The sequence below is a fragment of the Gymnoscopelus microlampas genome (assembly GCF_963454915.1).
Source record: "Gymnoscopelus microlampas genome assembly, chromosome: 6".
NCBI classification, from domain to species: Eukaryota; Metazoa; Chordata; class Actinopteri; order Myctophiformes; family Myctophidae; genus Gymnoscopelus; species Gymnoscopelus microlampas.
The window spans coordinates 52,819,196-52,832,467 of NC_139943.1; the positions used below are offsets into that span (position 1 = coordinate 52,819,196).

A 13,272-nucleotide genomic window follows, 5' to 3' on the forward strand; every position below is an offset into this window, starting at 1 on the left:
TGAACAAAAGGCTGTACAGAGTATATTTATATTGTGGTATTGCTACTTTTAGTTAAGTAAAATATCTGAGTACTTCTTCCACCACTGATAATACCTACAGTAGAGAAGAAAAAAAAAGATAGTTATATTTAAGTTCTACAATGTTCTTTTCTCTTGTACATTTATAAGTTAAATAAAATGTATATACTCTGGTATTAATATATAAATAACATCAATTGTGAACGTACTCGGCTCAAAATGTTTCAAGTCAGCTGAAATAAATACTTAAGAGCAGGGGTCTTCAACAGGGGTCCGGGACCCCTAGGGGGTGCTCAGAGTTACTACAGGGGGGCCGCCAAACCATTGTGTGACAGGAACCTTTTTTCTTTCTCGTTTTACATTAACCACTTGAACCCTATAGCATCCCTATTCTGAGGGGAACATTAGCCGAAAATAGCAGATCTACAAGCTCACAGGCTTGTAGATCAGCTATTTTCGGCAAAGAGGTTTGGTGTAGGGGGGGGAAAAGAGCAGACCAAGTACAAGTTTTGAGGGTTTAAGTGGTTAACTGTCTGAAAATACACATGGGGGGGGTCCCTGCTTCATCTCTCTCTCAGCTAAGTAGTCCTTGTCCTGAAAAAAACATTGAGGAGCCCTGACTTAGAGCAACTACACTGAGGCACTGTGATTTAAGCTGTAAATGCAGATATACCTTTGTATCGCTGGACCTCGGAAGATTTTATATTTCAAGATTCAACGTTTACACACCCGATTTCCAGCCAAAACCACTTTTAATTTTGATATGAAATACAAAATGGTGTGCAAGGAGTACAGTTTAACAGAGAAGAACGCAGTATACATTGCACATTCAAATACATACACTGTACAGTTTATATGGAGGACATCAGTTACCAACACTAATGCTTTGGCTTCGTACCGTAAGGTGATAACAGTGATATTTTCTGTTAAATAAGTGTTAAATAGCTCTATATTCTATAGAGTGTTTGTTCAGTGAAAGGGGAATCCCTCCCTTGTTTCTCTGGTTCTTTAGTAAACAGGAAATGCATTTTCAGGTCGGGATACCAATTTGATCAAATCAGGAGAGAGAAGTGATACAGATTAAACAAGTGAAATTGGAAGCGATGACACAAAGAAATGAACAGACTATTATTGAAAAAACACAATATAGCAATGATTACTATCTGATTATAGAGCTTTAACCTTTTTACACACATACACACACACGCACGAAAAAAAAGTTTTGCTTTACCAAAACATATCACTTGAACAACCTTTAAATGATTGACCTCAGGTTAAAGTTTCCTCTTTAGACTGAGGATCTTTCCATGTCTGATGGTTACAGAACTAACCGTTCTTTTTGTACAGGTTAAAAGGCCTATTCAGGCAAGTAATCAATGAATGCAGAATTGAGTGATGTTTAGTGCACTGATCATTTCAGTAAACTTCACACACTAGACTGCTTAATGGAAGATTTGTTTGTTATGCTTGAAGAAATCCTTCCAAGTTAAAGCCAACAGTTTGCAACAGTTTGCAACAGTCATCGTGTCATATCTCAACTGAGTACAAATCCAAAACATCAAACATCAAAAGATTTAGAAGGGTCTAAAAATACATCTACCATGTGTAAAAATAACATCTGAGATATTTGCAGACTTAAAGCGTTTTTTTTTACAAAGATTAGAATATGATTGACCATACGCCACACACCAAAATAAATATTTGCAAGATGACAAAAAATATTAGTGGATGGTCTTTTCATGTAAAAATACACTTTTATCAACTTCTGAACACTATTTGAATGCCCAAAGACTGGGCAATAGTTAGTTGCTGGACATACAGCATGAGCCAAGTTAAAGTAGACGGTTAAACATCTGTCATGGTTACTGAAAAAGGTGCATGTTTTGTCACTGTATTTTGAATGCAATGACAATAAACATATATTTATCTTAACATTTCCTTTAGTCCACAGGATACTTCTGTGCACTGCTGCTAAGATGCTTAGTTGTTTACTCTATGTGGCTGTTGCCCATTTATCTTTAAAACGTGCAGAAGTTTTAAAAGCTTTCTGCATCCAACTTAGTTTCCACAAGTAGTGCCCACTGATTAATACAGAACAATGCTCACGCCTGCTCACAGACAATGAGCCCATATTCAGGTCTAAATTAACAGTTAAGATGACAAATAGAAAACATCAACCGCACTCACGCCAATGGCGTGCGTCAAGCTAGGCCACTTGTTCACATTGAAGGTAGGAGAAAAGCGTCAAAGCCTTTCTATAATGCAATTATTAATAATCTGAACCGCACCGAAACCCTAACCCGAATGAAACGTGAGACGTACCGAAACACACACATAAACGCAGGCTGGGACTGCTGCAGTATGTTACATTATTATGTACCTCCGTCGTTCCCTTCGCTCTCTGTCTTTCTCACTCTCTCTGTTCCGCCACTGCACTGGCAATGCTGAGCTCTTGAACTTGAACTTGTAACAGGGGTGCTGTTGTATGTCGTTCTCCTCATCCTTATTTTTGCAGTTTTGAAGCACTGCCGTCACCAGCTAAGTACAGTACATAGCAAAGGAAGACCGCCGGCCGGACTACTGCAGTTCCACAGACAAACCTCTAATTTGTCACGATATTGTGCAGACCGTGGTCTATTTCATTGCTTCTCAAAAGAGTCAAGGGTCAAACCTTACGAACGGCAATACATGTTTGAACATGTCAATGCCTTGATGATGCAATATACTGTGCACATTGTGTTTTGGTGGTCATCATTGCCCCACGTCGTCAACAGTAACTCAAGCCCTAACTGGGCCGTCCCGAAAAGTTTCCATAATTTTAGTCCCGAAAACCTGAAAAACCCGAAAAGTCATTAAGTGCTTCATGTCCTCAAAGTCACGCATCTAACAAGCTTTGAACTGAGCAGATTGGACCAGAGATAATGGCCAAAAATATCTTGTGTTGAGTGGCCATTTTCGCCATTTTTTTTTATAACACAGGCTAGGAAGGTCGGATGGCAACAAACTAGATACCTGAGTAAAGTTCACTTTGATCTGCATCCAACGCATCCACTGCCATTTCTGTCGGCATTACCGTTTGGCCGCTCGGGGCAATTGAAATGCATTTATTTTTTTTCTTCTTTTTTTTTTCACGGAACCGGAGGCACGGCTCTGCCCGACTAATTTAGCATCCATTTTGGGCCCGGCCCGAAAACGTCGGGTCGGGTAAAGTCGGGTTCGGGCAGAATTTGAGAACTTTGGCATCCATTGATGCCTTGTCCGGTGTGGCCATTGTAAACAACATGGTGACGGGCCCTGACACGCTCTCAGTGTGTCGGGGCCCTCAGTGTAACTGTGTTGAGAAGGCGTATTTTAAACTCACTGTTTCTCAATGTGGGGTCCGGGGGCCCACCAGGGGTCCAAATGTGGACCCTTAACCCGGTCTGTAACTCAGAGGGTGTACAGAATGTGTACACTCTATAAAATTAAATCAAATGAAATGTTAAATTAACATTAGGTGTAGATTGGGGTCCTAGAGATGAAAATCTATATCAAAATCTCTCTATCTCCATATTTTAACTTTTTGTGCTTTTTTCGTGAATTAATGCCCTACTTGATTACACTACAGCGTAACACAAAAAGCATCAAAAGTAGCGACACGTTTCGAGCTTGTAGATCTGCTACTTTTGCTATTTTTTCAATTTGAAGTAGTAACTGTGTTTTAAATGTCATTCCCTCTACGTTGACGGAACAGAGAGGTCATTCCCCATGTGAACATCATACTTGATGGAACAAAAAAGCAACTTGTTTGTGTAGCTCCTCTACACCGATTTATCATTGCTGACCGCCATGATGTAAACAATTACGAGAAAAAAAACAACGGCCCAAAACAAAACAGAACTGAAATTAAAGCAAACAAAAATGACTTTTAAATGCCAGTGTATTTACTAGCCTCCATCACGTTACATTTCAAGTAATTGGCAGATTGGCAAAGCGATGAGCCAAACATGCGACAGAAAGGATATATTTCACAGTTTAACCCATTAAGACCAATCATTTTAGATTTTTTTTTAGCTATAACCATTACTTCATACTTTTGGCTATTCAAAAATAGCAGATATACAAGCTCATAGCACGGCACCAAGTGCAGCGCTACAAGCTTGTAGATCTGCTATTTAAAAAAAAATCTTGAACATTTTTGTGCAAATCTTTGAATACTTTTTTCTTTTTAAACAACATTTTTAACTCAAATCTTTGCTTCTGGAGGTTCTGGTGATTTGTGAAAAATATTTCACAAATGTTCGCTTCAAAAAATACATAATCAAAGATTTTGCACACATTTTAACGATTTTTCAAAAATAGCAGATCTACAAGCTCATAGCGTGGCACTCGGTGCCGCGCTATGAGCTCGTATATCTGCTATTTTTGAATAGCCAAATTAAGTCTAAAATGACACTGATACTTTCCAGGTCTAAATGAGTTAAAAAGGTTGAGATAGTACATAGGTTTACTCCTGCAGGGTGCTCATGGTTTACTCGTGTAGGGTGCTCTTGGAGATGATGCGGAGGCCCTCCTCCTTCAGCCTCTTCAGAGCTGGTCCGTAAATGTCCTTCGTCATGGGAACCACCAGGCCCTTCGTAGTGATCTCCCCTGTGAAAAGTGTGAACAGAAGAGTTTTGTTGAGGGTGAAACTCTTGCGTATGCAGGCTTTCACGTTTGCAGTTCAAGGGGTAAAAAGGGAATTAGAAGTAAAAGAATGGAAAATAAACAAGAGAACAAAAGGACTGAAAAAAGCATGTTAAAAATCCGTATCATGACATTTAACCCATTCAATCCGGGAACGCATCTGCGTCATTTTAGATTTATTTGGCTATTAAAAAATGTGCGCTAATCTTTGAATATATATATATATATATAATTTTTTTACTCAAATCTTTGCTTCTTGTGGGGGTCCCTGGAACTAAATATTTTGAAATGGGGGTCCGCGGCTAAATACATATCATTTTGGGTGGTCCTTGACATGAAAAAGTTTGATAACCACTGATATATACTGTATATATATATATATATAGCAACATAAGTTTTGTTGTTCAGCAGCCTGACAGCTGCTAGATAAAAACCCTGCCTTATGTATGGCTCTTGATACTCCAGCATCGCTTGCCAGGTCGAGGGCGCAGCAGAGGTTTGAACAGGCTGTGGCTGGGGTGATAAACACCTTTTGATGGGGCACCCGAGGCTTGGCTCGACTCGACTAATTAGCAGTAGTCCATACCCGTGGGGGGACATGCGCCTCCCAGCACCCCCCCACACGCGTCCCGTCGCGACCCAGCCCCCCCCCCCGCCGCGGGGCACGCGTCCCGTCGCAACCCAGCGCCCCCCCGGGGCACGCGTCGCGACCCAGCGTTCTTTTACATAAAAACGCCAATAAACAGCAGAGACTTGGTGAAATCGAAAAAAACGGCCTTCGCTGTTACAGTAGGTGCACATGGTAATGGTCAATGGCTGGTGTGCAAAATTCAGATCAATTGCTCTAGCCACTGAGGAGAACCGGGCAGAACCAATGTTGGCCTCACCATGGACACCATGACACCATGACGACAGAGGTTTGTCAAATTATAGGAGGATATATTATTTAGACCCTCGAGAAAAATGCGATTATGCGATCGCATAATTTACCGCATAATCAGCAAAATGGCGCATAATTATGCAGGGGTCATGTTTTTTTCAAAAAGGCTGCATCGCATAATATGCACATCGCGTCGCATAATATGCACTTCGCATCGCATATTTCCGCATATTTTGCAACTTTTCACATATTTTGCATTTTTCGCAACTTTTCGCATATTTCAATATTTCGCATATTTCACAACATTCCGCATATTTCGCAACTTCCCGCAATTTCACCGCAATTTCACCACATTAAATTGCAACCCCCCCCCCCCCGCATATTTCATCGCAAAATCAAGGATTTTAGCCCGCATAATCAAGAGTTTTAGCCCGCATAATCAAGGATTTTTTTCCCCGTGTTTTTCTGGAGGGTCTAATTATTGTCCTGGCCCGAAAACCTCTGGTCAGGTAGGGTCGGGTTCGGGCAGAATTTGTGAACTCTAACCCACACACACACACACACACACATACTGTATCTTACTTGATTGGCAAAAAGTTCACAAATGGCTTTATCATGCTCCGAGTAAAAAAAACAACAGAAACGACAAATCTACATGCAACATGGCATTCTTCTCATTTCCCCCCCCCCCCGAGCGACACCACTGACCATCGAGCACCATGCGTGCCGCAATGGCTGCAGGGTAGCCGACGGTCTTGGCCATGGCGGAGTAGCCGTTGGGGTCTCCGTAGACCACCAGGCTGATGTGTTTGGTCTCCAGCTCGCCGGTCGGGTGGCGGAGGCCCACGTCGTTCCGCATTATGATCATGTCTCTCTCGCCTTTATCTGGAGGAAGGTGTTGGACGACATGTTGTGACAGGTTGTGATGAATGGAGAGGTCACATGGTATTAACCCTTTAAGACCGGGAACGCCTCTGTGATATTTTAAAAAGATTTCTTTGGGCTATTCGAAAAATAGCAGATCTACAAGCTCATGGCGCGGCACTCGGTGCCGCGCCATGAGCTTGTAGATCTACTATTTTTTGGAAAAATCGTGCACATTTGTAACTCAAATCTTTGCTTCTGGGGATTCAATAAATGTCTTCTACTGTAAATCCTAAGAGTTAAAAAATAAATAAAAAAACTGACAAATGCGTTCCCGGATTGAATGGGTTAAAAGGTCAGAGTGGGCGTGGTTTCATGACATGATTGTCAAACATATGTTTACAAATAGTTTCATCAGTAAGCAGCACGTTTATTTTTGCGTTGGCTATTCACAAATAGCAGATATATAAGCTCACAGCGCATCACTTGCTTGCACATCTGCTATTTATGGACATTTTTGAACAATCTTGAAAGTGCGAGAAGAACTACTGATTTAGAAGCCCTTTGTGGAATCGGCCTCAGGACTTAAAGGGATAGTTCACCCCAAAAATGACTTACACGGAGACATGAATTCATGGATATTTCTTTGTTTTTGTTGCATTCCTAAGCCAATAATTTGATGACCAGCGGTAGGCAGCGGTTCCGGTTGCTGACACAAAGGAGACTCTTTGTGTCTCCTACCGGTCCACTGGTCATCAACTTATTGGCTTAGGAATGCGACAAAAAAATAAAAAATATACATGGGGTGACTAATCGATAGAAAAAAAGTCATTTTGGGTGTGAACTATGCCCTTAATGGGTTAACTTAAATATGACTTTGATAAGATAGACAAAATGTAATAGTGTATGTATTAAACTGCAATATATAAAAAGAAAATTTTGCTTGAATTATACAATGAACAAGCAAACACGTATATTGTCTCAGGTTGAAACCTCATGTCCAAAACTCGGGCTTAATTGTCGGGCTTTATTGAAGGTTTCTTTTTCAGCAGACTGCGTAAAACTTACCAAAGGAGAGCATGCCTTCCAGGTGTTTTGCCAGAGCAGCCAGGATGGTCTCTGCATGCGGTACCGTGTCATCACCCAGCATCCCAAACCTGAACAGAAACAAGTACAAACAAGAAGGTCACTTTTTGCCTTCCAAAAGTACAGAAACCTTCACAAACCCATGTTTTTTAACCCATCGAGACCTGGAACGCATCTGTGTCACTTTAGATTGCTTTGGCTATTCAAAAATAGCAGATATACAAGCTCATAGCGCGGCACCGAGTGCCGCGCTATGAGCTTGTAGATCTGCTATTTTTTTTTTAAATCGTGAAAATGTTTTTTTTTTACATTTTTTTCCGAAAAACTGTTGGGATTGAAAAAATGTTTAGAAGCGTCCTCAGGTCTTAATGGGTTAAAAAACATTCAAAAGAAATCTTTATCATCATCACTGTATCTTGGCAGCACCTCACAAATCCTTGGGTATTTCTAAAGAGATGAGCAGTTGCCTTTAACCCGTTAAAACCGGGAACGCATCTGTGTGACCGCTTGAACCATTATTTTATACTTTGGCTATTCAAAAATAGCAGGAATACAAATAGCAGGTATACAAGCTCATAGCTCTGTAGCTACTTTTGAAAAATCGTGAAAATGTGTGCAACTCTTGAATATAGGCCATTTCTTTTTTTAACGAGAACATTTATAACTCAAATCGTTGCTCCTGGAACAAAATATTTTGCGATGGGGGGTTCCGCGGCCAAATACATATCATTTTGGGGGTCCTTGACATGAAAAGGTTTTGTTCCAGGGACCCTAAGAAGCAAAGATTTGAGTTAAAAATGTTGTTTAAAAATATATATGTATTCAAAGATTTGCAGAAATGTTCACGATAAAAAGAATAAATAGCAGACCAACAAGCTCATAGCGCGGCACTCGGTGCCGCGCTATGAGCTTGTATATCTGCTATTTTTGAATAGCCTAAGTATAAAATAATGGTTATAGGCTATAGCTAAAAATCGAAAATGACACAGACGCGTTCCCGGATTGAATGGGTTAATCACTTTTTTATGACCGAGTTGAATAGATGAACAATGACTTATTGAATTTAGGTTCAAATCGTGCGCCTTTTCTACTTTTTTTTAGCGGGGGGCAAATGGAATGTTTCCATTTTGCTTTTCACAGCTTCAGTAATTCAACACTTCCAAGGCCAGCAGCAATGCTGCCTTTCTTTTCAATGCTCGGCAGCTCAAAATAATCATTCAAGATTCAACAGAGCCGTGACCTAGAAAGACACTTCTAAAATTTGATTTAAAAGTGAACGCGCACTTCACATCATGCCATTTCACACATTTTCATTATTGCATTTAAAACACGAAGTACACTCCATCCATCCATCTAGGTAGAGAAGTATTGTTTGGACCAGAGCACCAGAGTTTGGTTTAGTCTTGTCAGAAGATTACATTGTTAATTAAAGAACACTCTGATGTGAAGCTTGCAGATCATGCATTTTCAATATTTTTTTGAAATAAGTGCTCAAACGAGTGCTCCCTTGATGGCCAAGACTGATTGACAAAATACACCGAATTTGTCCGACTTTTTCAGCCCATAGAGGACAGCACTAGAATCAACTTAAACAGTGTTTTTTTGTGCAAATAACTTTTTTTTTTGTTAGAGTAGATTTGATCCCTTATAGATCAAATCGACAGGAAGAGATATATAATTCCCTAGGAAACTTGTGGATATTTTTTAAAGCGAACATCTGTAACTCAAATCTTTGCTTCTGGGGGTTCCTGGAACAAAACATTCGAGTTACAAATGTTCGCTTTTAAAAACATATTCAAAGATTTGCAAGCTCATGAGCTTGTAGATCTGCTATTTTTGAATAGCCAAAGAAATCTTAAAATGACACAGATGCGTTCCCGGTCTTAACACATCCACTGCCAGGCCCGTAGTCCTACGGGCCGTTAAATCCAACCGTTAACTGCCGTTCCCGTAGCCCGTAGTCCCGTAGTTTTCCCATGTTAAATCGTGCAGGTGCAGATTCCGGATTTTTTTTGCACTTCCGGTCTCGAAGTGGGCGGACCGGAAACGAAATAATACTGTTTCCGGTTTTTCTCCCGCCTCCGTTTCCTGTCTAGCGGTCAACTTTGGACGCCATTATCTCTGGCTTGTTGTTTTTCTCACCGCATCCACCATTTTAGCGTTTTCCTCTCGTTCTCCAGAATGCAGTGTCGGATCGCCGCACGGTTTTCAGCGTTTTGTTCGGTCGGGTCCCGTGTTTGTGTCGAACCAAATGAACGCGGATTTTAAACGGATTTAGCGGGGCCTATGACGGAATCAAAAAAACAAAAAAGGTAAGAAATTGCTTGGCACTACGATGGACGTTCTGAGATTAGCCGATGGCAGTCAATGTGTTAATGGGTTAAGGTGCAGAGTGTCAGTGCGTGTAAAGTTCGACTAAATAGTCCACATATATCTGTCACTGGTATAATCCACAGGTAGGTCCATGAGGAAGAGCAAAAAGTCCTTTATGCTAAATAAATGAAGTCTCAACAGATTACTGGTCATGGGAACAAGCACTTGAATATCGTTGCCGTCGGACGTGAATCTTTTATCTCCATATTTCAACTTTGTAAAAGTCTTTTCGTAGACGAATGCCCTACTTCATCATCTACAAGCTCACAATGAGCTTGTAGATCGGCTAATTTTACAATTTTCTAATGTTTTCAAAATAATTATAAAAAAAAGGAATGGTTTTGGGACGTACGTGGTTTCCACACGACACCAACGATATCACACTTCTACTCAGTTATTAATGATACGGCTGGGCTGAACTCAACTGAACATTTTAATCAATGGGAACAGTTGTTTTCAAGTTTCAAGCACATTTAATCATTTTCCTGTGATCTGAGCAGAGTAAATAAAAATCCCACAATATAAATGAACATGCAGTAAAAGACAATAATTGTAAATGAACAAAGTTAAGAGGTTAACGGAACAAATAAGGCTAACAGAATATATTCTACAACAACAGCATTTATTTTGAGGTATTCAGCTTTTTTCAAGAAGAAAACAAATGACACAGATACGTTCCCGGTCTTATATTAATGGGTTAATCAAGCACACTGGCTCAACCTTGGGATTTGCGAGGTGGTCTGTGAGGTCTGTGAAAACCAGCCACATACAGTAGGTGGTTTTATAACTTGGAATATTCATCTTGTCTCAAGGCACACCTACAGTAGGTATTCATAGCAATAACATGTTGTATAAATCAGTGGTTCTCAAACTTTTTTGTGCCAGGGACCCCCAAATTGATATGTATTTGACCGTGGACCCCCATCTGAAAAAGCTTCTGTGCCAGGGACCCCCAGAAGAGAAGATTTATGTAAAAAAAGAAAAAAATCTAAACTATTCAAAAACATTTTCGTTTTTTTTCAAAACAAATTCAAAAATAGCAGATGTACAAGCTGGGCTTATAGATACACACACCCCCCCCCGCCGTAGCGGGCACCCAGTGCCACGCTACGAGCTTGTAGATCTGCTATTTTTGTAAAAGCGTGATTTATTTTGCAAAACTTTGAATATATATTTATTTTTAAAGCAAACATTCGTAACTCAAATCTTTGCTTCTGGAGGTCCCTGGAACAACATATTTTACAAATGTTCGCTTACAAAATATATGTTCAAAAGATTCGCACACATTTTCAGGATTTTTCAAAAAATAGCCAAATAAATCTAAAAATGACACAGATGCGTTCCCGGTCTTAATGGGTTAAATGCTCCAGAGCGCGCACAAGAAAAGGTGAGACGGAGAACTTTACCATCTCAGGGTGTCCATCTTGAAGTCGTCCCGTCCAATGTGTTCATAGACGGCCTCCTCAAAGGCCTCGGTGGAGGTGGAGGAGGACAGGCCCATCTGCTTAGACAGCAGGCCTTTCTGTAGCATGAGGAGCACAGTGGGGTCAGTGCATTATGCAAGGGATAATCAATGGGGGTCATCAATATGTCCGTACACGGACAAATGTGTCCGTGGCAAGACTTGTCCTTGGCAAATTTTAGATTTTGTTTTTTACATGACATTTCATTATAATGTTCTTATTTTGATCATAAGACCCAATTACTGTATGTCAGTCTCCAGGTCTTCTTCATAATACTGTATGTATGACACTGATTTACTATGACACTAAGGCAGGGGTCTTCAACGTTTTCAGGCCAAGTACCCCCTAGCTGAGAGAGAGATGAAGCAGGGACCCCCTACTCTGTATTGTATGAAATTGTGTTTCAGATTAAAGTTTTTTTTTTCTTAGTCTGCTCTTTTTTCCCTCTACACCTATAGCCTCTTTGCCAAAAATAGCCGATCTACAAGCTCTCAACGCCTCGCAGCGCGAGGCGTTGAGAGCTTGTAGATCTGCTATTTTCGGCTAATGTTCCCCTCAGAAAAGGAATTCTAGGGTTCAAGTGGTTAATGTAAAAAAAACTAAATCCTATCACACAAAGATTTGGCGGACCCCCTGTAGTAGCTCTGAGGACCCCCTGGGGGTCCCGGACCCCCTGTTGAAGACCCCTGCACTAAGGAGTCCACTAGGACAGTGGTTCTCATATGTTTTATTTTCAAGGACCCCCCATTACTCTGAGAGTGTACAAATGTACACTCTCAGAGTTACAGACCTGTAAATGGTCATTTAGGGCTAGCTCTTTATGTGTTTGTCTACACATTTTGTAAGTCCATGGCAAAAACAGAATTTTGACCAAAAATGTCAACTACGTGCCAGCATGGCGATGATCCCTGGGAGCGGGTCATTATTGAGAAATAAACCCCGACAGGGTGATTAGGTCCCGACGCGATAGCGGAGGTGTCTAATGCCTTGTGTTTTCAGCTGGGGGGGGGGGGGGGGGGGACCAAAGTAAACTGAGGAGAGTCCATTAGAGTAGAGGGCGGGGCTACAGTATGTATGGGAAAAGCCTTATAAAACCAGTGGATGTTCAGTCCTTACCCAGGTGACAGGAGCTGAGGTGTGTCCCAGCATGGGGCTGGGGTCCGTGTTGATGAGGCCCAGTTTGATTAACCCACTGATGGCGCTGGTGTAGCCCTGTGGAAGAACATAATGAATCAAATGTTTGATTACATAATACTAATAATACTACTACTAATAATAATAATACATACAATTTATATAGCGCCTTTCTGAGTACTCAAAGTCACTTTACAAAACAGAAGCAAAATAAAAAAGCACTTTAGTAGGAAAAAACATGATTAAAAAGTTAAAAACTAAAGTAAAGGTAAAAATTTAAAGGGGGATTAGGTAGGGAATGCGAGTCTGAAAAGGTGGGTTTTGAGTAGGGATGCACCGATATGGAAATTCTTGGCCAATACCGATGTTTAAAATAACAATTTGGCGATAGCGAATACTGATACAGATATTTGTTTATTTGGTTTTGTTATCATTTCCCCCTTTTGTGCCAGGGAAACAAATAAATATATATTATATTATATATTATATTATATTATGAGAAATAACGGTTGAGAATCTGCTCAACACAACATAATTGCCTTGATGCAAGTAACATTAACGAGTGTCAACGAGTGTCACACACACCTCAGCTGTGCAGAACTGAAAGTGACTGGAGTTAGTTAAAACATTGAGCCATTGAATATGACATGATAATGTTTACTGTGATTAAGCTTACATTTCATATCACAAACACCATAGAGTAAAAAAAAAGGGTCCCTGGCACAAAACATTTTCAGATGGGCGTCCGTGGCCAAATACATATCATCTTAGGGGTTCCTTGGCAAAAAG

The 13,272-nt window shown here is 40.5% G+C and overlaps 2 protein-coding genes across 3 annotated transcripts in view; both read right to left on the reverse strand.

The window, feature by feature from the left end:
• Nucleotides 1-13,272, reverse strand: part of fezf1 (FEZ family zinc finger 1) — a gene marked incomplete at both ends in the record, with an annotated part of 76,150 nt that overhangs the window by 24,523 nt on the left and 38,355 nt on the right. The window lies entirely within an intron of this gene.
• Nucleotides 752-13,272, reverse strand: part of aass (aminoadipate-semialdehyde synthase) — a 38,854-nt gene continuing 26,333 nt past the window's right edge. For both annotated transcript variants that reach the window (XM_084060508.1, XM_084060509.1), the window contains exons 20-24: nt 12,466-12,561; nt 11,293-11,408; nt 7,496-7,584; nt 6,272-6,448; nt 752-4,647 (exon numbers count right to left, since the gene is read on the reverse strand). In XM_084060508.1, coding sequence (XP_083916634.1) covers nt 4,529-4,647; nt 6,272-6,448; nt 7,496-7,584; nt 11,293-11,408; nt 12,466-12,561 — 597 coding nt within the window. In that variant the 3' untranslated portion in view covers nt 752-4,528. The remainder of the gene's footprint in view (nt 4,648-6,271; nt 6,449-7,495; nt 7,585-11,292; nt 11,409-12,465; nt 12,562-13,272) is intronic.